Source organism: Chelmon rostratus, chromosome 8 (assembly GCF_017976325.1).
Source record: "Chelmon rostratus isolate fCheRos1 chromosome 8, fCheRos1.pri, whole genome shotgun sequence".
NCBI lineage: Eukaryota > Metazoa > Chordata > Actinopteri > Chaetodontiformes > Chaetodontidae > Chelmon > Chelmon rostratus.
The window spans coordinates 4,400,253-4,421,525 of NC_055665.1; the positions used below are offsets into that span (position 1 = coordinate 4,400,253).

At 42.0% G+C, this 21,273-nt stretch overlaps 1 protein-coding gene across 1 annotated transcript in view; it reads left to right on the forward strand.

Moving 5' to 3' along the window:
• LOC121610252 (thrombospondin type-1 domain-containing protein 7A) overlaps positions 1-21,273 on the forward strand; it is an 87,945-nt gene that overhangs the window by 27,185 nt on the left and 39,487 nt on the right. The window contains exons 9-15 of the mRNA XM_041942270.1: positions 216-254; positions 528-563; positions 4,163-4,409; positions 16,352-16,467; positions 17,581-17,716; positions 18,744-18,847; positions 20,848-21,042. Coding sequence (XP_041798204.1) covers positions 216-254; positions 528-563; positions 4,163-4,409; positions 16,352-16,467; positions 17,581-17,716; positions 18,744-18,847; positions 20,848-21,042 — 873 coding nt within the window. The remainder of the gene's footprint in view (positions 1-215; positions 255-527; positions 564-4,162; positions 4,410-16,351; positions 16,468-17,580; positions 17,717-18,743; positions 18,848-20,847; positions 21,043-21,273) is intronic.

Consider the following 21,273-nt stretch of genomic DNA (forward strand, 5'->3'; position numbering starts at 1 on the left):
AGTGATTATTTCTGTTGGTCTGTCTCCTCGCCTGACACTCACTTTTTATCTGATTCTATGATCATTTCCCTGCATATGCTTCTCTGGTTTAAATCTCTGTGAGCGTGTGCTTGTCTGTCTGTCTGTCTGTCTGTCTGTCTGTCTGTCTGTCTGTCATGTCTCCAAACATTTCCTTGAGTCTTATCTCTGTGTGTGTGTGTGTGTTTACCTCACAGTCACTGCGATGGTTGTGGCGTGGATCACAGTGATGGAGGGTAACATTTGTAATTAGGGTTAGCTGCTGTAGCTGTGTGTCTACATGTGGCCAAATTAAAATTGTTAGCTTGTTTTGCATCAGCATAACAGCTTTAGGGTAACTTATAATTGATTTAGAACGTATCCAGTTGTATTACAGTCAGGCCTTGTTGGCCATGTGTGAAACAGCTTGATTGTGTTAGCTGTTTGCTGTTGTTCTACGGTAGTATTAGTTTATGTAATGCATATCACGCCTGTCACATTAACATATTTTGTATCTGTATTCGCCAAAGGTCTGTCACGGGTGCCAAAGTTTCCAGAACTGTTTGGTAAATCTTTGACTTGAGTCTAGAATATATTGTAGCTGTACTTGTAGTAGCTTTAGAGTGGCTCAGACACCCCTTTTTATGAACACACACTCAAGAACAATACCTGAAAGAAGCTTTCTATCTCCACCACAGGTTGCCACTGCACAGTAGATAATTTGATTAGATTTTAAGCTCCTTGGCATATTTCGTGGCTCCTTTGTTGCATATTAATGACAAATACATATTGAAACTAGAGGAGCTACTCAAAGCTTCAACATACAGGGTTAGCATTACTAAGACAACCACTAATATTCTGGCATAGAATTATGTGCTAATTAATATGTTAATAAATTACCTCTTTAGCATAACTGCTTACATTTGATTTCATGGTGATTATTGTAGGACCAATAATCAAGTGTCTCTTAATGTTTGACACCCATCTGTTGAATGATATTAAAGATGGATGCTAAGTGGCTCTTGCTCCTTCTGCAGTGAATGAGCCAGTAAACTGTCATTTGTCTTGCAAAAATTATGTGATAAATGATTCTTGTAAGCTGCTTCATATAGGCAAAAACTGCAATTCCTCAGATGACCACTTGAGGCTGACTCCAAAAGCAAGTCAATCCCATTGACCCCCATATTAAAATTACTTACTTTAAAGCAGAAAAAAACATGTCTACAGCCTGGTACAAAAAAATATTTTGGTCTCTATAGCTAATTTTCCCTTTCTTGATAACTCTACAGGAAATATTTTTATATAACTCACTTATTTAAATTACATGAAAGCTTAAAGTTACTGTACGTAACTATGGGTATCACAGCTAGCTGCTAGGTTTCAGTATCCAGGCTTCTTGGGCTCTTTCAGCTCCACCCATGCCCTTCCTTTTTTGCCCATTTTTGCATTAGCCGGGAGTTTGGAAGAGTCAAAGATGGCGACAGCTTGTCACAGAGCTTCTCAGAAAACTGTGGGCGATGTCACGGAGACTACGTCCATGTTTTATACAGCCTGTGTGTCCAACGTGAAACTTTTTTCGGACATTGTTCAGCAGCAGCTCAGGCTCATTTGAAGCACTGCGTCATCGCCATGTTGTTAGCGTGGTTGTTGGCACGGTGCAGCCAGCAGACAGGTAGTCATTCTAAGCAACCATTCGGTAGAGATTTGTCTGAGTTGGCAGTCTGTGATTCAAGCCCAACTGTGTGTACACCCCCGCTCATTATGGAGTTGGCCCTCCGCCAACTCCAGCAGGGAAATACAGGTGTGGAGGACTCGCACTCCTGCAATGCCTCTCAATCTTTGCTGAATGCCCCAAATGTCGGCAGTTACTCTAAACAGGAAAAGGTTCTCTCAGTCCAACTGACTGTTTGTCTGACTGACTGACTGACTGACTGACTGTCGCCTCACAAGAGAAATGAGACCAGCACAGAGAGGGGGGAATGAAAAAACAATAGATGGAGGTTTTACACACCAAAGTAGTGAACTAAATGTCTGACCTGTGACTTGCAGCTAGAGTCCTTGTAAACATAAATAGTCCCCAGAAAACCACAATGTCTGCATGAAAAGAGCTCGGTCATACGTTACAGAGCAGATCAAAGAGCAGATCACATGCCAACATTTGTGGGGAAAGTTATCTGTATTCAGACTTGTGATTTTCCAGCAGGCAGCGTCTTCAGCATTTTGAAATCACACGTGTCTGCTTCACATCTCCAAAGTTTCCAGGATTATCTTGTGCTGATTATTTTTTCTGGGAGTTTCCAGTAAGTGTTGCCCATCCCTCCAAAACAAGCACTTTCCTGTAACCCCAAAGACATTTGGCAACGCAGCATACACAAAAAACAGAGACGGTTCAGCATTCAGCAGTAACAATGATACTGATGAAACAGAAAACACGCCAACAGTATGAACATTTGATCTTCATCACAGTTCAACACATTTAACATTGAACAGTCTGAGATAAATCAACAGGGAACTAATTCTCATATCCTAGCATTTTAAACCTGGACACTGGCTTATTTACAGTCTTTAAGGTTTTCTAGTGAATGATTCCCATCTCTTTATTCATAAGAATATGATTTTTTAGGTTAAATTCCTTATGATTATGAGGCTTTCACAGAGCATTAAAAACTGTCTATGTTTTTCTATTAAATATAAAAAAATGACGTGGAAGATAGGTGACCAGGTTGGAAACTGCACATGGCTAGTTTCCACTCGCTTGTATAAAATCCTGCTCTATTTTTCTTCTGCACTGCAGCAGTACATGCATCTCTCAAACAATGGAAACCCGTGTGAAGGTGTAGGTTTCACTCAATAGGTTTCACACATTCAGGAGTTCCAGGGAGAAAAATAGGTTAACAACAATTGTCAGACAGGTGTGCTGGATCTAATAGATCTCCTTCCTGGAGTTTGCATCAAGTCGGGGAAAATGTGCTTAAGCTCCAAGTCTGAATAGCAGATAACTGTAGACACACCTCTGGGTTGAGTCATGATATGTCTCAGGTCTGATTACCAGTGTGCCCCGTTTGGTATTAAAGCAGTATTGATAGCTTTTTGTGGCCGCCTGGAGCCAAGTGCGAGCGCCATTACTTGTGCTTGCACCTTACATTTGCTCATACTGTATATAACCTAGCATATTCATTTCACACTGTTCACACTGCATCTTCACCTTCCCCTTAGTGTTCATCTATACACACCCTGCACTTTACTGGTTAGATGCTGAACGGCATTTCATTCTCTCAGTACCTGTACTCAGTAAAGTCTAATCTAATCTAAGATGGAACCACAAAATTAAAACATTTTCTCCGCATTAAGTTATTATATTAACTTTGTGAGCAAGCAGTTGCATATATACACATCCAGCCAGACACGGAGCAACATTAACATTTATTTTGACTCATGTTTCTGACCACTTAATGAACGTTAGATCCAGTATTCACTCTCCTGTTAGCTTTGTTTTTGGTCTCTGCCAACTCCTGGGGGAAATATCTGGCTCTCAAGCTGCTAAATGCTCCACTGTGTTCACCAGCTAGTCGCTAACTGTGTCGATCTGTCTGTTTGGAGCTGTTTTGCTGAAAACAGCTGCTTGTTGCAGCTGGACACAGGGCTGATGAGAGGGGTAGAAGTGAACAATGAAAGATGCAAAATACAGAGCTGAAGGGAACTGCTGTCACTACAGTGATGATTCTCTGTTAGTTCGTCACTATGAGCCATCAATAGCTGCGAGTAGCCATACATTTTATGCACATTATGAAGTATTGCATTAGAAAAGGTTGATGGAAACGGCTAAATTTGAAAGGACTTCCTCAATTTCGCAAAAACAAAATGACCCTTTTCAAAAAAGAGTTACTGTAATGCCCTTAACGGCAGATGGAAACCCCTTTTTCAAATAAGTTCTGATATAGCGAACATATAACTCATATGACTGATCAGTTATTTCTGCTATGAGAAGAGAAGAAGAAGAAGAAGATCATGTAAATTTAATTGATGCATTTAAATGGAAAAAGCAGCTATTTAATCAATTTAAAAAACAGAGATTGCTCAGCTTCAGCTCCTTCACTAGTTAAAACTAGAGAATTTTTTCTTGCGCTTTAAATTTTGATCTTGACTGTATTTTGATTTTTATCAGGTGGCGCCCTGTGCCCAAACAGCAGTGCCCTCCAGGAGGTGCGGAACTGTAACGAACATGCCTGCACAGTTTACCACTGGCAGACCGGACCTTGGGGCCCTTGCACCGAAGACCCCTCAGCCTCATCCCTCAACACCTCCATGGGTGTCCGTACCAGCGGTGACCGTCAGGGTCCCTGCTCATTGGGATTGCAGACACGTAAGGTCATCTGCGTCCGGGTCAACGTGGGACAGGTGCCACCCAAGAAGTAAGCTTTTTTTCAGCATCTTTTAAACACTTTGTTTATGTTTCCAGTAAAACTGTATTGGGTATTTCTTGCCTCACTGATTTGTAGGTGTTTATAACTGTGAAATCAGCTCCTGAATATTATGTTGAGATGAAAATCGCCCACTTCTCAGAGCTAAAATCCACTGCCTTTCAGCAGCAGTTCTCAATCATGTGGCATCAAGAGATCCAAGAGGTAGCACGTTTTCAGTTCAAACACATCTCTGCATCAGCCGATTTGACTGATTTGGACACCTTTATCCAAAAAGAAGAAAGTAATCAGTTCAATCCAGAGCTGCACTTCAAAGAACAGAGGACAGGGAGAGCTTCGGTTGTCTTTTGAAGCGTGAAATCATTTGTTGAAGAACCTCTTTTGTTTTGGGTTGTCGCTTGATGAACACAGAAAAAGGTTAAAGTCATTCTTCAAGCAAAAATGTAAGAAGCCTTTCTTATGTTGCCGAGTCAAAGAGTGATCTGTGAGCATCTGTTTGGTGAGTAAGCAGATAGGCGAGACATTAAGTCGTGTTTGTTTGTTTGTTTGTTTGTGTGAAAGGACATCAGTGGTTAAACTTCATGGTAGGAGTGAAGGGTACATTGAAAGCAAGTGAGACTTAAAAAACAAAAGAAGAGTCAGGAGGTGAGAGATAGATGAGAGAAGCAGCAGTGATGGGAAGCAAAGCGACAGCGGGGGAGTAAAGAGAGTCAGAGACAAAAACAAGGAGCTGGTTAAATAAGCAGAGCAGACTCTACGTGAAGTTAACTCCCAATTCATATCTTCCCTTCGCAGGCAACCACAGATAAATAAATAATCTCTCCGTCCCTGAAAGCCTAATTAACCCTGCCGTTTTGGGCGCTGGTAATTTCTCATTGATGATAATGACAGTAATTAAATGGGATTGATACTTTAAGGCAATTTAATCACGAGGCAGATGAGAGACAAGATGTTTGTGGTTAGCTCTGAAGACCACACTGCATGAGGCGGATTCAAAACATGCAGTCGCATTTACTTTAACGTCTGCCAGAAAGTTCGGCTTTAGCCTGGTGTCAATTATGCTTGACTGATTCACTTGACAACAGGAGATAAAGGAGTAGATCTGCTCGCGTCCAAATGTGTGGATGAGAAAGCCGGAGTAGTTTGATTTAGTCCTTGTGACAAATTAAAAAAAAAGGTCTCTCATGTTGAATTTCTTCCCGTCCTTTCTCGCTCTAATTCAAGCCCAGTAAGTTCTGCCTCCTCCTGTCTTACACCTCCCAAGGGTGGTTATCAGTGAGGAGAGGATGGGTACATCAATTATTTAAAGGGTCAGAGTGCTTTGTGTACAAGGTAAATGTGATTCATAGAGAGCGCCTCATGATAAAATGAAGATTAATGTCCAATTCAATGGTGGCTGTTTGAGCAGCTGACCCAGACTGTGCAGCGGCAGTTATCCGGCTGCAGAGGAGAGGTCAAAGTCCAGTGTGTGCATAATGAATAAAGAACTGACCACTAGGATGGTCACCTCAAACAAATAGGGAGCAGCATATCCCCAGAGTATCCGCTAGTTGCTGCTCACTTTACTCTTTGCTGTAACTGTCTACAGTGTAGCTGTAACTACTAGCTGCCATTAGCCAGTTAGCTCAGTTAGCTGTGCAACTAGTGGCCCTATTAGCCAGCTCATCTGTGTGGATGTCAAATTACAAATCCGGCTATGGCCAAGTAATGACCCGTCACACTCTGCCCTGAAGCCAATGTGCCGAGGTGGTTAGCTTGCTAACAGTAGATATCTCTGCAGCATACAGTGATGCATAGATGTCTTTGACATAAAGTCAGAACTGTTACTTCTGTTACTTCTTTTGATCCTGTTAGTTCATGTTTTAGGGTTAATGTCTGACATCGTTTTAGGTATTGCACCTTTACAACCATACTGGCAAAGGTAAAGCAAGACACACAAGCCCAGTGGGTTGGGGAGTAGGGGGGGCAGAGGTGTCAGGGGTGATGCCATCGAGTAACTGACAAAAAGAGGTTTCAGTCGATTTGCCTCCATTATCTTTTTGTTTTGCTGGTCAATAACTTTATATAAGCAAGTATCATTTGTAGTAAGGGCAAAAGAACATCATGTAACAGGATCACCAATGAGGAATGAAAAGAAGATATTTTACACCCGCTCAGTAGGCGGTCACTGTTATCGACCTCAGCTGAGGAGTAATGAAGGTCACACACTTGACTTTGAATATGCCAGGAGTCATTTGACATTTTGTTTTTCTAGGTGACGTGCAGCAGCCACAGGACATCTTTAAAGTCTTTTGTCTTGTTGTTTTTGTTTAATTTCTGGCTTTCAGTTAATGAATCGATTCGGAGTGGCTGAGATCTATGTGGCAGCAGACTTCAAAGTAGAGTCCATTAGACTGAGCAGCACCAACAGTCAGACTGTCAGGCAGGTTATAAACAAATCCCTGCTTTCTAAACCACTTATTGAAGTGACAACTGCAGCATTAAATGAATCATCAGGTAGATCAGATCTATCTTAAAACAATACTAAACAACACTGAAAGGGTAATTGGTTGCCTCCTTTCTATAGTTCAGTCTTATTGTTACCAAACAGACTGCTGAAGTCTCATATTATCTTCATCTTAACAAGAACACATTACTGCACAGAACTCCCTATCATTTACAGTGAAATTGATTTTTGTGACCAATAACTCTAAATTTTAAAAATAAATGTAAAACAATCCTTACAAGTTATTACCCCACCTGTCTATTAGAAAGAAGCACTTCAGCTTTGACTTGCCATACTTTGACTTTTACAATGAGTAAGTTATGAGTAATAAGTTCAGTTTTTGTTTTCACTTCAAAATGATTTGGTTAGATGAAAAAACTGATGATTCGATTCAAAAAAATGTTATTCTTTCATATTTGTTAGATTTATTACATTATGTTTTAGTAGAACAACAATTCCTCTTAAAAGTACACCTTATTTAACATGGAAAAAACACGTTAACGCATTACCAGCCATTCAGATTCAGTTTGATCCCTGTTTTCAACATCATCTTTCAACATTACTACTTTAAATCTATACAAGTGGATATCAGGAAATATATGACTGCTGACCTGGGTGCTGTGTGAGAGGCAGTGAAGGAAAAGCCATGCACTCATTTCAGCATGTTTTTCAGTGGTTTGAGGAATGGGACAATTGGGAGAATAAATCTAAAGCTCTCAGTCCACTAATGCTCTTGTCTACTTGATTAATGTCTCTCTGTACTCTGATTTGGGGATTAAACCTCCACCCTGCATGTGTGATTTAGAGACTTGTTGATATTCTAAAAGATATTAAACCAAACACCTGAGCTGTAAGCTGCTGTTTTAGCATGCAAAGTATTTGGAAGAAGCCTTCAGTTATTACCAATATAATGGAGTTTTAAGGTCTGGCTATACAGTAGCTGCAACACTTAAGTTGTAGCATTAATGAGGGCTGGAGAAAGCAGCTTTCTTTCATTGCACACAATATGACATTTTTAAATCATGGTGTTTTCCCAGGAAACAAGATCAGATTTTGGTGTGAACTTCCGGGAAATATCGGGATCTCGGTTCCGATCATTTCTGGCTTTCATCTTCCAACCCACCCTCTTAAAAAAAGATTGAGAAATTGCCTGTACGAGCTCTGAGTGCTTGTAATTGAGGAATGTGAATAGAAATACACCAAGTACGACAAAGCGAACTTGTCCACTATGGTTTGGACCACAGCAAAAAACAGTTTAATGTCATCACAGCCTCAGTTTCCTTCTGCCTGAAGGCAAAAGGACTGAATGACAGACACCGTGAGTGCTGTCAAAGACGAGCGTCTCCATAGACTGCGACGCTTCTCTTCACCTGCCTTCATGGACCAGCGGCGCTGTCCGTGGTGCTGAAGAAGCTTTCCTCATTCTGACTCAGCCTGTGTGCGACCCCAGCTCTGCCTCAGTGTCCATTATTATGTGCTTTTGTAGGCACCCTGACTTCCTTCAAAGATGTTGTTCAAAGTCTGTAGGTGGATTTTCCTCAGGCCGCTGTCACTGGCAAGGGTCCAGTAACAGGCTGTACGCCAGCATGTAGACTTTCAGCGCGCTGCAGCAGAAAGAAGAGCTCAGGGTGCGGAGCATTGCTCTTTTATTTTAGCCGTTAGCACGTGAAAGTTTTAGCTGTTGCCTGGAATTAACACACACACACACACACACACACACACACACAGGACATAAGATAATTTGAACACCTCGTGGGGAAATGACTTTGACTCTTAAACTCACAATGACAAACACTGCCACCAAGATGGGTCCTATTAGGCTGATTGCCAATTAGCCACATTCGTAAGTTATAAAGGAGGTCTGGCAATCAACACTTTGATAAGCAAGTTTTCAAAGCAACATGAGACAATTAACAGAGCTGGAAGAGGCCAATTCATCAGCACTCAACATGCATGAGCAATGGTCTTAAAAAAGTTAAACGTAGTTAACATGTTGAGGGGAACCGCTTTGAAAACATGACAACATGCAATAAACAGAAACTGCAGTGACTAAGATGAGCAGCAGTCGTAAGTTGACACTGACAGCAAGGATATGATGGACATTTAGGATATATAAGAGGTTTGAAAAATACCTCTTATTGATACCCAGTTTCATGAGACTGTCGCCCCAAGGAGAAGGACAGTAGCAGTCACTTGTATATATATATATTGTCCCTGGCCTCCATTTTGCTTTCTGCTGTTTAGAAAAACCTCCATATATGCACTAAATGGGTGTAAAAGTGGTTTAAGTCAAGGCGAACAGTCTGAGAAAATCAACACAGACAAAGTGCACTGCTAAAGATCAATAGTGGTTAATTAAAAGAGAGTCACAATACATACAGAGCGTTTCCAAAAAGAAAACTTCTTCCTCTTATCTCTCATTCGTCTCTAAATTAGTCTCCTTCCCACCCAAAACCCTTTCAGACAAAACATAAAACTGACACATCCTCATCCTGATCAAAACATGAAGTCTGAACTGACAAACATGAACGTTTTAGAAATGAATAGGGACAAGAGAAAAGAAGGAAAGATTAAAACAGCATCCGAACGGTGACCTCTCACCATCACTCTGCGGAATATACCCCAGAACTCCTGCCCTGATAGCACTCACAGAGAGACTAGAACAGTTTGATTAGCTGAACGGCAGAAAATCAGCCACTATTCTGTGAGTGAATCATTGATTAAAGCCATACTTCAAGGGAAAAAAGCCAAATATTCCCTAATTTCAGATCCTCAGATGTAAGAATATTCTGCCCTTCTCTGTCCGATACGATGATGACAAGCTGAAAATCTTTTGATCCTGGACTAAAGGACAGCTCCCTCAGCTATGACAAACTGCTACAGTCATTTTCACTACTTTTTTTTAGATCAAACAAGCAATCAGTTAATCAAGAGAATTATAAGCCTCAATGAATAAAGTTTAATAAGACACGCACTGTTAGCAGTGTTGATCGCAGTGATTTTAACACACCACGAGCCTCCAGACCAGCTCCAGTGCTCCTCATCACAGACTCTCCAAGTGTGTTGAACTCTGGTGGGATTTAACGCAATTCTTTGAAAAGATCTTCTCTCATTTCCTGTGATCCCTCGCACCCCGTGTGGAAGCATCAAAATTCATTATGTTCCTCCGCTCATTTATTCAGGTCTTTCCTCTCATCTGTCACCTGTCTGTAGTTGTCTCAAGGTTGTGGTTCTTCATTCATGAAAGCATGTGTTGCTCTTTATTACCCCTGTAGATTTGACGGACTACAGTGGCAGGTGTCTCACTCCCCAGGATTAAAAGCACTTGTTGTTTTAAAGCCTTTTGTTTGTACATTTCTTGACCGGCGCGTAAAGATGCAGCAGCTCTGGTTTCCCGGCCATCTGTTGCTCAGAGGCAGTGTTTCCTAGCCTGCACTCAGGAGTGACTTCATGTGGTGGTGGGGGGGGTTGTTTGTTTGTTTGTTTTTCTTTGCTCTTCATGTCTTCATCTGGCACCATCCAACTGGCAGGTATTCTTGATCAGCGCTCCCATGGGATCCCAGCAGAACAAACAAACATGGCCGCCTGCACCCTGCATATGCAGATGTGCCCTGTCTCATTCATAGATGGATCTGAGCTGTCTTCCTCCCGCCGCCTGAGGCAGTGAACCTCACAGAGTGCATGTCACACACACACACACACACACACACACACACACACACACACACACATAAACACTGACTGTCAAAGCCCAATAGAAAGGAGAGACACAACAGAGACAAATATGTCAGCGCCTCAGGCTTGGGCTGCTATCATCCTATCGAGAAAGCTGTTGTGGTGTGAGGGAGAAAAAACAACAACGTCTGCTTATTGATTCTGACAGTCTGTGTGCTGACTGGTACCAAATGTGTGTTTGTATAATCACATCGATGCTGTGGAATTTGTGAAAAAGGATACTGAATGATTCATGGTTATGATGTTCGACAGCAGCTGTATTAAGGACAGTCAATCATCCCCCTGCCGGGTTTTCTAATGGAGGCTGTGTTTACTCCATGTTTTTGACTGTGATAGATAGCTGAAAGCCCTCAAGAAGGAGGCCAAAGACACCATTGAAAGGGTCCTTGAAGAACTGCAACTGTTTTATGCCAAATTAAACAAACGATGTTCTTGTTTTGTGGTAGTAATTTTGATAATGAAATTAATTAGGCCTTATCTTTTCCCACCAGACCTTGTTTTTGTGTTGTGTGCGTATACACTCTCTTAAAACTACTGACAGTTCTTTGCTTTGAATCTCCTCTCTTCATCCTGCTCAACCATCTGCTCGTTTCTCGAAAACAGCCTCTCGCCGAACAGATTACTCAACGCGCTAATAGCAGCAAGCAAAACATAAGCATTAGCCTGGCTGCTCGTTTTAATGTCGTGCTTTGGGACGAGCTCCCGGTGCCGCGTTGTGCGTGTCCTTGCCTCACGACAAATCACGACATTTAAAGATCATTATGAGATTGTGACACTGACTGGATCCAGCAACTCAGTTAAAGCCAGATGCTGTTACAGCATGGCTTCATTCATTTCAGACCAGCGCATTTTCACGGTGATAAACACACAAGTGAGCTGTTGAGACAAAGATAGAGGGAAGCGTATCAAGGAAAATTGTGCAGTTATGTTAAAATATCCAGAGCGCCTTCATCAAACAACAGAATCAATGTGATGAGCAAAGGCAGTATTAGAGAGAAAATGATAAAAGCAGGAATAAAGAAAGAAAACAGTTGAAAAAGAAATTGTATACATAATAAAAATGCAAAAATGACACTATTACGACAATTTTTCACACCCCCATGGACAGAATCTTCCAGCCAAGCGTTGTGCTGTTAGTATTCTGGCTGGCATTGTGTTCGAACAAAAAAAAAAACAAAACAAAAAACATGGCCTGTTTTTTCTGGAATGTAATTGAATTTTAATCATCTAAATTTGGATAATACCTATCATGAGCGAGGCTACAATATAATTAGACTAAAAGGGGAACAATGGCGATGGTTCCCTCTGTCGAGAGAAACCCGCTGTTGCCCTATATGTAAAGCGCTTAAAACGCACAGGTTAGTTACAAAGAGGATTAAAGAAAACAAAATCAAGGGTGAGAGCTGCACTGAGCAAGATTTTTACATTAAACCAAGAGAAAAGCACTCATCCCTAATCACTCCATCTACCCAAATGGAAGTGTAGGTGTCACATAAGGAGACCTAACTGACTGCAGGACGTGACCGCCCAGTCATTTTTTAACAAGCAGATATGATTTAGGCTCTCCTGGCCTAATCCCAGCATGTAGTCCAGATCAGCCTTACACGACACGCAGACCCACTTCACATTTACACCTGTGGCAGATTTAGAGCCTCCAGTTTACATGACCTGCATGTCTTTTAGACTTGGAGGAAACCAGATCCCCTAGAGGAAACTGAGACACAGTATAGATAACCTGACAAATATCATACATGCACATTAATTTAATCAAATACGCCAAACTGCTTCAAGTGCCGCAGTAGAGTTTGCTGACCCTCAGAGGTAGACTGGTTCATCAAAGCTGGGTCAAACAAGGATCAAGCCTGGGACTTCCCCCCCCCCGACCAAAGAGAAAGTCAGGATGATCTATATGGGGTCATACGGTGGACGCAAACAGTTTAAGTAGATTATGTTGTCATTAAAAGGATTTTTCAACTCAATCTTAAAGGTTAAAGGAAGTCAGTGTAACAGACAACCAGGATGAAACAGGAACGCTGTGGAGCTTCAGTAACCGTGCAGCAGAATGTTGAACAGTGTGTCGATGTGCTGCAGCTTCCTGGATTACAGGCGTCGAGACATGAAGAGACAACTTTCACGTTATGGATGAATTCAAACTGGTTTAGTTTGCTGATGTTTCTCAAATGAAAATATCAGCACTGAATAAGTGACGAGAGGTGTTACTCAAACTTCAACTGGAGCCCCTGGAACTTCAGAGCTGATGTGAAATTTCAAGAAATTCACATTTGGTGTGATTTAATTGAAGAAGAAAAAGAGGCTTTGCATTAGTTTTCCTTCCAAATCCGACACCTCCATCGACAGGACTGACTGCTCAATGGTCTGTCCACTGCGGTTAAGGTTTGGTTGTGTTTAGGCACAGAACACTTAGTTATAAGAAGGCAGACATCGTGCTCATGGCTTCCAGAGGCAGACAGGATGTGCACAGTTATATTTCAAGCCTCCACTGGACCCCCTCCCTAAGACGTTTTGTGGCTCTACAACAACATCATACCACTTGTACCTTTGCTACTGAGAGATGACCACAGAACGTCACTTCTCAGCAGAAACATAAACACAGGTTGTTTTAGGCATTCCAAGCAACGAGCTGTTGTTTTTGTGGCGAGGACAGATTTTCCAGAACATCAGTGTTTAGTAGGGGGGACACACAATGGTAAAGGTAATCTTTACTTCAGAAACGGGTCTTTCAGCGCTCTGCAGTTCGGTTTGGTATTCAGAGCGTGTTCCGGCGTGATCAAAGGCAAAAGTCAAGGCGTGCTTTTTAACCGCAGTGTTTTATCTGAATATTGTTTTATTGCCCATGTTCTTTCAAGATCTTACACGAGTGTTAAATTATAGCTCATCCTCAGACATTTACCAATTTTGAGTAGCAGAGGGAGTATAACAAGGTCAAAGGTTTAATCCCCTCTTTGTCCAAGAGCTCTCGGAGTGAAGAAATCTTGCCTCGGTGCTCTGATCCCTCTTGATGCAGAGAGAATCAATAAACAAAAGAAGTACCACATCTGTAATCCTTTCAGGAAGCATAAGTAAGTTATGCTGCATTTAAAAACATAAAGACCAACAAACAAAAACTTTGTCCGAGAAATTCTGAATAAATGCTAATGAGACTTTAGGGATCACTTGCATAGATAACAAACTCAAACAAATTCTGTTTAATATGCAATTTTAATGTTCCAGCACCTTCAGCTGCAGTATTGTTGTGATGTTTGTCCTATTTGCATCTGAATATGTGCTGGATTTTATCCTATTACCTGCCAACACAACTTGAAAATTTCTCCTAATAATTGACAAACAGCGTGAGGAGAGTTACATAATGTGCTCTGCTCTGTCTTTGTGGACCTCGAATGAATTGAAACCTTTAAAGAATGAACTCATGACGAACGAAAATGAAAAGTTGTTTCTATTTTGTTTTGCCTGGACTTGAATAATTTGGTTCATGAACCTGCAGGTTTGATATCGCCGTCCTGTTTATTGGATTGCTTATGCAAGAAATTGCTTTTCTCTCTGTTCTATATACACTTTGATTGTATTTAGATCCTGCAGATTTCTGTACGCTGGTTATTTCCGTCTTCGCACTGCATTCTGTGCCAGGTTTCCCTTGATAAAGAGCTCCTTGATCTCTGCAGACTTTAAAATAGGTTCATATATTAAGTGATAAAATCCTGGTTAGCACTGGGGTGTAGTTTAGAGATTGTTCTCCAGTCTCAGGTTCGTGCGTCACTTTTTTACGGAAGTGAGCGTCAGCTGAAGGCTGAAAATGTAAATGCCCCCCCCCCCCCCCGCCCCCCATGCATCCGGCAGCTGTTTTTTTTCCTGGGGACCATTCACTTGTATGAAGACACCAGAGGATTTGTTCCGCTCGAGAGGGATTTAGCTCTCTCTATTGGTATTAAAAATAAATCTCTCCTTGTGTCGCTGTTACATTATTACATTTTCCCTGCGAGGCTCCCCATCGTTTCCCTGATAACACTGTTCTAACCAGTGTGGGACGCCCAGAGGAGAACGCTCATTCTTAGCAACATTAAACCTGACCCAGATGATTGGTGTCAGCCATAGGATGAGGAAACAGACCGGCAACGCTCTGCGAGACCGGGGACGCGGCTTTGCAGAGATCAGATTGCAAGATGTCTTCCAGCAGGTCTATCTCGACCTATTTATCTTGGCCCTGTAGTATGCACATGGGACCTTAGGTGCTTAAATGACTGGAGATTAACCACAACCCTTGTTCGACAAACCTCGGCCTGACCCTGTATTCTGTGCCATCAGAAGGATTATCACTCGCTGATAGCAGAATCCAGTTAAAACAAGGGAGTTTCTGTCCTGAAGCCGGTCTGCTAGTCTGCTGGCTTTAGCCTTAAGGGGTTTGTTTTCGTCAGAAAACAGAGAAATCCATGTGAAACACCTTCATACAGACCTGCCAAACATTTCCTCTGATGCCTGTTGTGGGATCTGACCACAGTCTCTTCTCTACATCTTTCACATACTGTCCACAGATGGCATACATCAGTCGTAAACTGGATTTGACTACGGCGGTTTTCATCAGTTTTTATTGCCCTGGGTTGTGTCTAGAATAAGTATGTTCTGAATTCAGCTCTTGGTGTGCCAAAACTCGACAGTTACATTTGTTAAAGCTGTAAATCGTGGTTTATATTTCCAGCAGTTGCGGTTTTAAATGTCAGTTGAATCCTGACTGTCGGTACGTACTGTGTGTGTTTACAGCTAATACATCCATATCTCAGTCAGAGCTGCACCAGAGCTCTAAAAAGTGTTCACACTCATGTTTGCCAGCCCACTTGATTACAGTGTAATGCAGCACCAGAGGATAACAAAGACTCCAGAGAGACAAAAGATTTCCAAGTTACTTAGTTCATCTTTCTGTGAACAGACTGCCCACTCACTCTGGCCCGAGGAGATTTTACTCTTAAAGTAAAGTAAATAAAAAAATAAAGTGTTTGTAATAGTGAGCACACAATCAGCTCCTAGATGTACGTGTCCAGTGATCTTTTGTTTTGAAAAGGTATCTGAGCTCTGATCCGTGTTAATGAAAGATCATTGGTCAGATATTTTTAGGGGCTTGGTGTGCGGCGGCTTACACAAACACTTGTTTTCATTTTTTCCGACTCCGTGTTCGTCTTGCAGTTGCCAGACCCTCTTTGCTCGTCAGAACACGCTGTGCTGTACTGAAATGATGGTGGTAGGTGGTAAAGTGTCTATAACCGACAGCAGGATTTAATTTGGGCACACAGGGCGACATTACAGGATCTCCCTGCTGCACCAGGTTGTGATTTTTGAATGATGAATCCAGAGAAAAAACAACATAGTGCTGCTTAAAATCGTCGTGTTCAGGTTTCATGTGGTCCTTAAACAAATCTGTCTTGGGGGTGTAGCCTGTGTTTTTGTTCAGCACCCCTTGATTAAAAAAAAAAACACACTTTTCCTCCAGCCTGATGCTCGCAGATTTATTCAGTCACAGGAACTGTGTTGTCTGAGTGTCTCCCAGAAATCCACAGAGCAGCAATCTACTGCTGTGTATCAACATAAGTGAGTTTATTTAATCTTTGAGGTTCCAGACCACTCGCTGTTGTGTTTTGGTGAATGTGTAAAGAGTTCCCAGCAGTGTTTCACTGCAGCCCCGCCGCGTGTGTGTTTTGTTGCCTAGGTGTCCAGACGGCCCTCGCCCCAGCACCGTGCGACCGTGTCAGCTGCCCTGCAAGAAAGACTGCATCATGACCCCTTTCAGCGACTGGACGCCGTGTCCTGTCTCTTGTGATGCAGGTACGGCGGGAAAAAAAAGAGAGCAAACCTGGCTGATGTGAAGCAGCACGGCCTCATACAGATCATTGAAAAGGAATCATGGTTTTTTATTTCCTGGCCAGTTATGTGTGCTTTAGTTGTATGTAGTTTTCAGTAAGGTTCAGTAGGTAAGTCAGTCCAGTCTTGGTAGTTTTGCATTACTTTTAGTGTTAATGGCAGGATTTCTAACACAGTGTTTGGCACCATAGCTTCAGGCTACTGTGTGAGATAATAAACGACATTGATGAGTTAAACGTCTTTTGCTATGACTGTCGCAGCCTAGAAGTCTTCACAGAAGCAGGTTTAAATCAGGCGTGTGGGACCTTCTGCACAGAGACACTTCAATGGCCACATAAACGCACACGCTCGTGTCTCGTTACACATAATTAATTTGACAGATTGGCGTGTGCGACAACCTTTGGGCCGACCTCCTTTAGTGCGCCTGGCAAACCGACTCGCTCGTGGCTACGAGTGTCAGCGAGTGTTGTTGTTGTTGTTGTTTTCACGCCGTGAAAGCAAAACACTGTTCAGATGAGGTCACCTTTGTCAGACAGCCGTTGCCGGGGCTGTTGAGCGGTGGCGAACACATTAAATAGATTTACGAGCGAAAATCATCATCGTCCATATTTTGACGACCTCTTCTCGTGACACGGTGCCATAAATCTCTTCGGTTTGAGCGTGCTGCTCCGATAGCTGTTCATTTTAATTTGACGCTGTTGATATCTTCACCTTGCGCAGAGAATTACACAACGCCCACACACGGAGGTTTAAAGCAGAGTTCAGGACTATCCAGAGGCTCATTTCATCTTAATGAGCTACTTGAGGGCATCTCCACACATGTAAATACCATAAATTTAATCTGAGTCAATTCCAAGGTCTAATGGGATTTTTCTACATCATCGTTGTTGGCTTGATATCCCAAGTAATCAGACGTGCGTCTTGTCTGTCCAATTAGATTTGGCAATAGTATCCTCCAAGTCCATTCTTCAAGGACGATTAACGGAGCGACCGAGCTTATCAGTTTGACATGTTTCTCATCGCTTTCCCATGCAGACATTTCTTATTTTAATTCAATAATTGTCCGTGTCTGCTCAGCTGGTAACGCTGTGAAGAGAAAGCAGTCAAGGAAACGTCTTATCATCCAGCTGCCGTCCAACGGAGGACAGGACTGTCCAGAGGTGCTGGAGGAGGAGAGGGACTGTGAGGTCCCCAAAATCTGTCCAGGATTCAGGTGAAAGCGCCACACTGATCCGATAATGCTGATGTCAGATAGAGGATTTGCTTTATTTCATGTTTTTTTTTTTTTACAGCTTGTATTGACAAAGTGTCGGGAGGTGGAGTTTGGTTCACAAGGACCTTATAGCAGAGCTGGTTTTGACCTGTTTATTGACCTTATCTTTCAAATCCAGCCACACATATACAATTGCTCTGTCACTGACTGACTAATGTCTTTCTTGCCCGGGTAAGAATGCAAAAAATCCAACCCGAAACTCAACGTTTCTATCACATAGTTGCTTGTTCTGTAATGAATTATTTTGGTAAAAGGATGCAAACATGTTATGAAGACACACTTTTTAATGCACACATCAAAAATCAGAGTTCGGCTGCCAAGTAGGTAGTCAGTAAGGAATTTGTTTAGGTGGTTTGATGCATAAAAATCAACATAGTAGTAAAATATTAAAAATAAAAGATAAAAAAGCAAACACTGCAAAATATAAAAAAAGATAAAAAGCAAGTATTGCAGCATCACTTGCATACTGTATGAGCCGAACTTTCTCCACTCTCTGTGTTGATGCACGCCACACATGACCACATGATAAACAGTAAAAGCTATGAAGGGCTATGGACCAACTAACTAATCTACTGATATTACAGTAATGCAGTTTGTGGTGCTGGATGATAAAAATTATACCTTTAGTGTTTTGGGTTACTGCATCATTTGACTCAATGGCTCTGTTGGACCGTATTATAGAGCAACTACACAATTGGATCTAAATCTATTAATGAAGTATCAGTAGAAGTTTGTGATAATGCTTGAAACTCATATTGTGTTTAATACAATTCACCCTACAAATGCTTAATTTATTAAGTTTAATTTATAGAAAATAGCTGCAATATAACTCACAATATTAGACTGAACAATCACAGTTTTCCTGTAATAGTTCCGTCCTGTTTGCAGACCTTTGTCATGTACTGACAGTGTTATCTTAGTGTGATAATGAACGTGTTGATCTCTGTCCTGTCTTGATTTATTCCAGGTGGAAAACCCACAAATGGAGGAAGTGCCAGCTGGTCCCGTGGTTTCTGAGGCAGAACAGTGCCGGTGCACAGGAGACCTGTGGACCAGGACTACAAACAAGAGGTATAGAACCCAATCTCTTCATCTCCCGCCCATTTCCTCCCTGCATCTTCACTGAGCCATTCCTAATCGCTGTAAATTAAATTTTTTCTCATTGCGGTGCATCTGGAGCCCGGCCATGAGGCAGCAGATGGATGTGCCAAGGTTTAGAGAAAAGGCCAATTTACTTAGAGCGCTCATCAAATCCTCCCACTTACAAGACGTGACACAATCGGAGGCTCACACTACTTAAAAACATCAACAGCACACTTTTTTGTTTTTTTTATTATTTTTATTTCTTGTTTTCCTCCTGAGTTTGGGAAGGAACTGTGTTCACAACTCATCATGTGCCTCATGAGACTCATTTGACAGTTTGGGTTGTTTCACTGCTGGCTTTTTTTCACCTCAGGCTCTTGTCATGCAATTCTAATCAAATTTCGGAGGAGATGCTGCACCTTGCCTATAGCATACGACGTCTTCATATGGGCTTCACGCCTAAGTGACAAGTACTTTAAAGAAGTTGTGGGTCTCTCTTTAAAAGCATATTTCCTCCTGCCTGTTATAGAGGATGGATGTGCCATGTAGTCCTGGGAGGGTTTCATAAAAATCCAATTTCATGGGGTCACGCAGAATGATCAATTTCATTATGTTCCAGCTCCTATAGAGGGCCATTATTAGTGCTTATATTTCTATTTCTTCTTCGCTAGCTTACAGTAATGGACAGGAGAATCAATTTATTCATGAAAATGCTTTAAGGTCCACTTCAGACCTCCTCACAGCACTATCCCACATTCTGTACAGCTTTTGACTGACTTGATAGCGTATGACACCTGATGTTCAGACCCTCCTGTGCTTGTTTTCACTCCTCTGACGATTCTCGGCAGAAATCATTTTGTCGTTGACTTGAACCAAATGCGACACACTGTCCTTTCTGCTCCGTGTTTTCTGACAGCGCATTGTGTTGTTTACCTGGACAGAGGCTTTTCTCATCACAGGGACAAACTCTAGTAGCTCTATTAAACGCACAGAACGACTTCGAGCATGTGCGCCTCTCTTCCACGCACACACACACACACACGCACTCTCACAACATAAGACCTGACACTGCACCAGACGGAGGCTTACCAGACCAATACTAGTGCCCACAGGGGTTCAGCAAAATGTGCTAAGAGATTGATTTCTCTATGAAGGTACGGCCCCGCAGAACGTCTGCATCACAACAAAATGAAATATTGCAGCAACACAAGTAATACCCTTTATTAAAGGAACAAAGAACGGGCATGATGCAAGCCAACATAAATTGACTTGTGGGCTTCAAACCAATTGAGGTGGATATGCATTTGTGTCTGCTCTGCGTATAATTGTTATTTAGTCTCTCATGAGAGTCAGTCTGGATTACACAGTTCTGATCTGTTCATTAACTCTTTAGTTGCCCTCTTTAAATCTCTGTTTGAAGAAGTGTTAGGATCTCTTATGTAAAGGAGCGCTCCAATGATTTTGGATGTCAGAGACTTTTACAGGGAGTTACTGTGTGGTGGTGTTTTGTGTGGCTCTGAAGGAGCTTCACCACGGCTGAGGAAATTAATTAAGTTAATTAAGTGCCATCACTGAAACGTATGGAAGTGTAATACTGAATCACGGAAGTTAAAAAGTAGCAATATTACAACATTAAAATACACCAAAAACATTAAGTCATTTGATTTTGAATGTAGGAATCATTAAAGGAATAGTTCAACATTTTAGGTAAAATGTTTTTTGTTTGCTTTCTTACTGAGTGCGTGAGAAGATTGATATTACCCTCATATACGTGCAGTAAATGCTGTGTAAAGACTGCAGCTGGTTAGATTAGCTTAGCATTAGCTTAGCATGTATAAAGTACTTGAGTAAATGTGCTTTCATACATCCTTGTCTTACACTTTTCAATACCTGCTATAACCAGTCATTGTGTTAAAACAATAAAACATATACCGCTTTACGGCCTATTACACGCTCTAATGTGAGCCGTCTTCCTCTCATTCTTCCAGCTGTGTCCTGTCGCCAGCTGGACGGGACGCAGGCCGACATCAGCGAGTGTCTGAAATTCGCCAAGGCCATGCCCGCCATCACTCAGCGCTGTCAGCTCCCCTGCCAGGATGACTGCCAGCTGACCAACTGGTCCAAGTTCTCGTCCTGCACAGCTGACTGTGTGGGGGTCCGCACCAGAAAGAGAGCATTGATAGGTGGGAACAGAGAGTGACACAGCACAAACAACCCTTTTCTGACAAGCTCATTTGCACTGTAGTTTAAGTGTTGGTGAGGTACCAGGCAATTTAGGGGGTTATGTTGTTGGGCAACGCTCCAAAAGACAAGGAGTAAAGTCAAACACAAAGTCATAAATCTATTCAGATAGTTCTTGCCCGCTAAATGCTCCAGTGGGATTAAAGCAACAAATCTGAAATATCTCCTCAGCC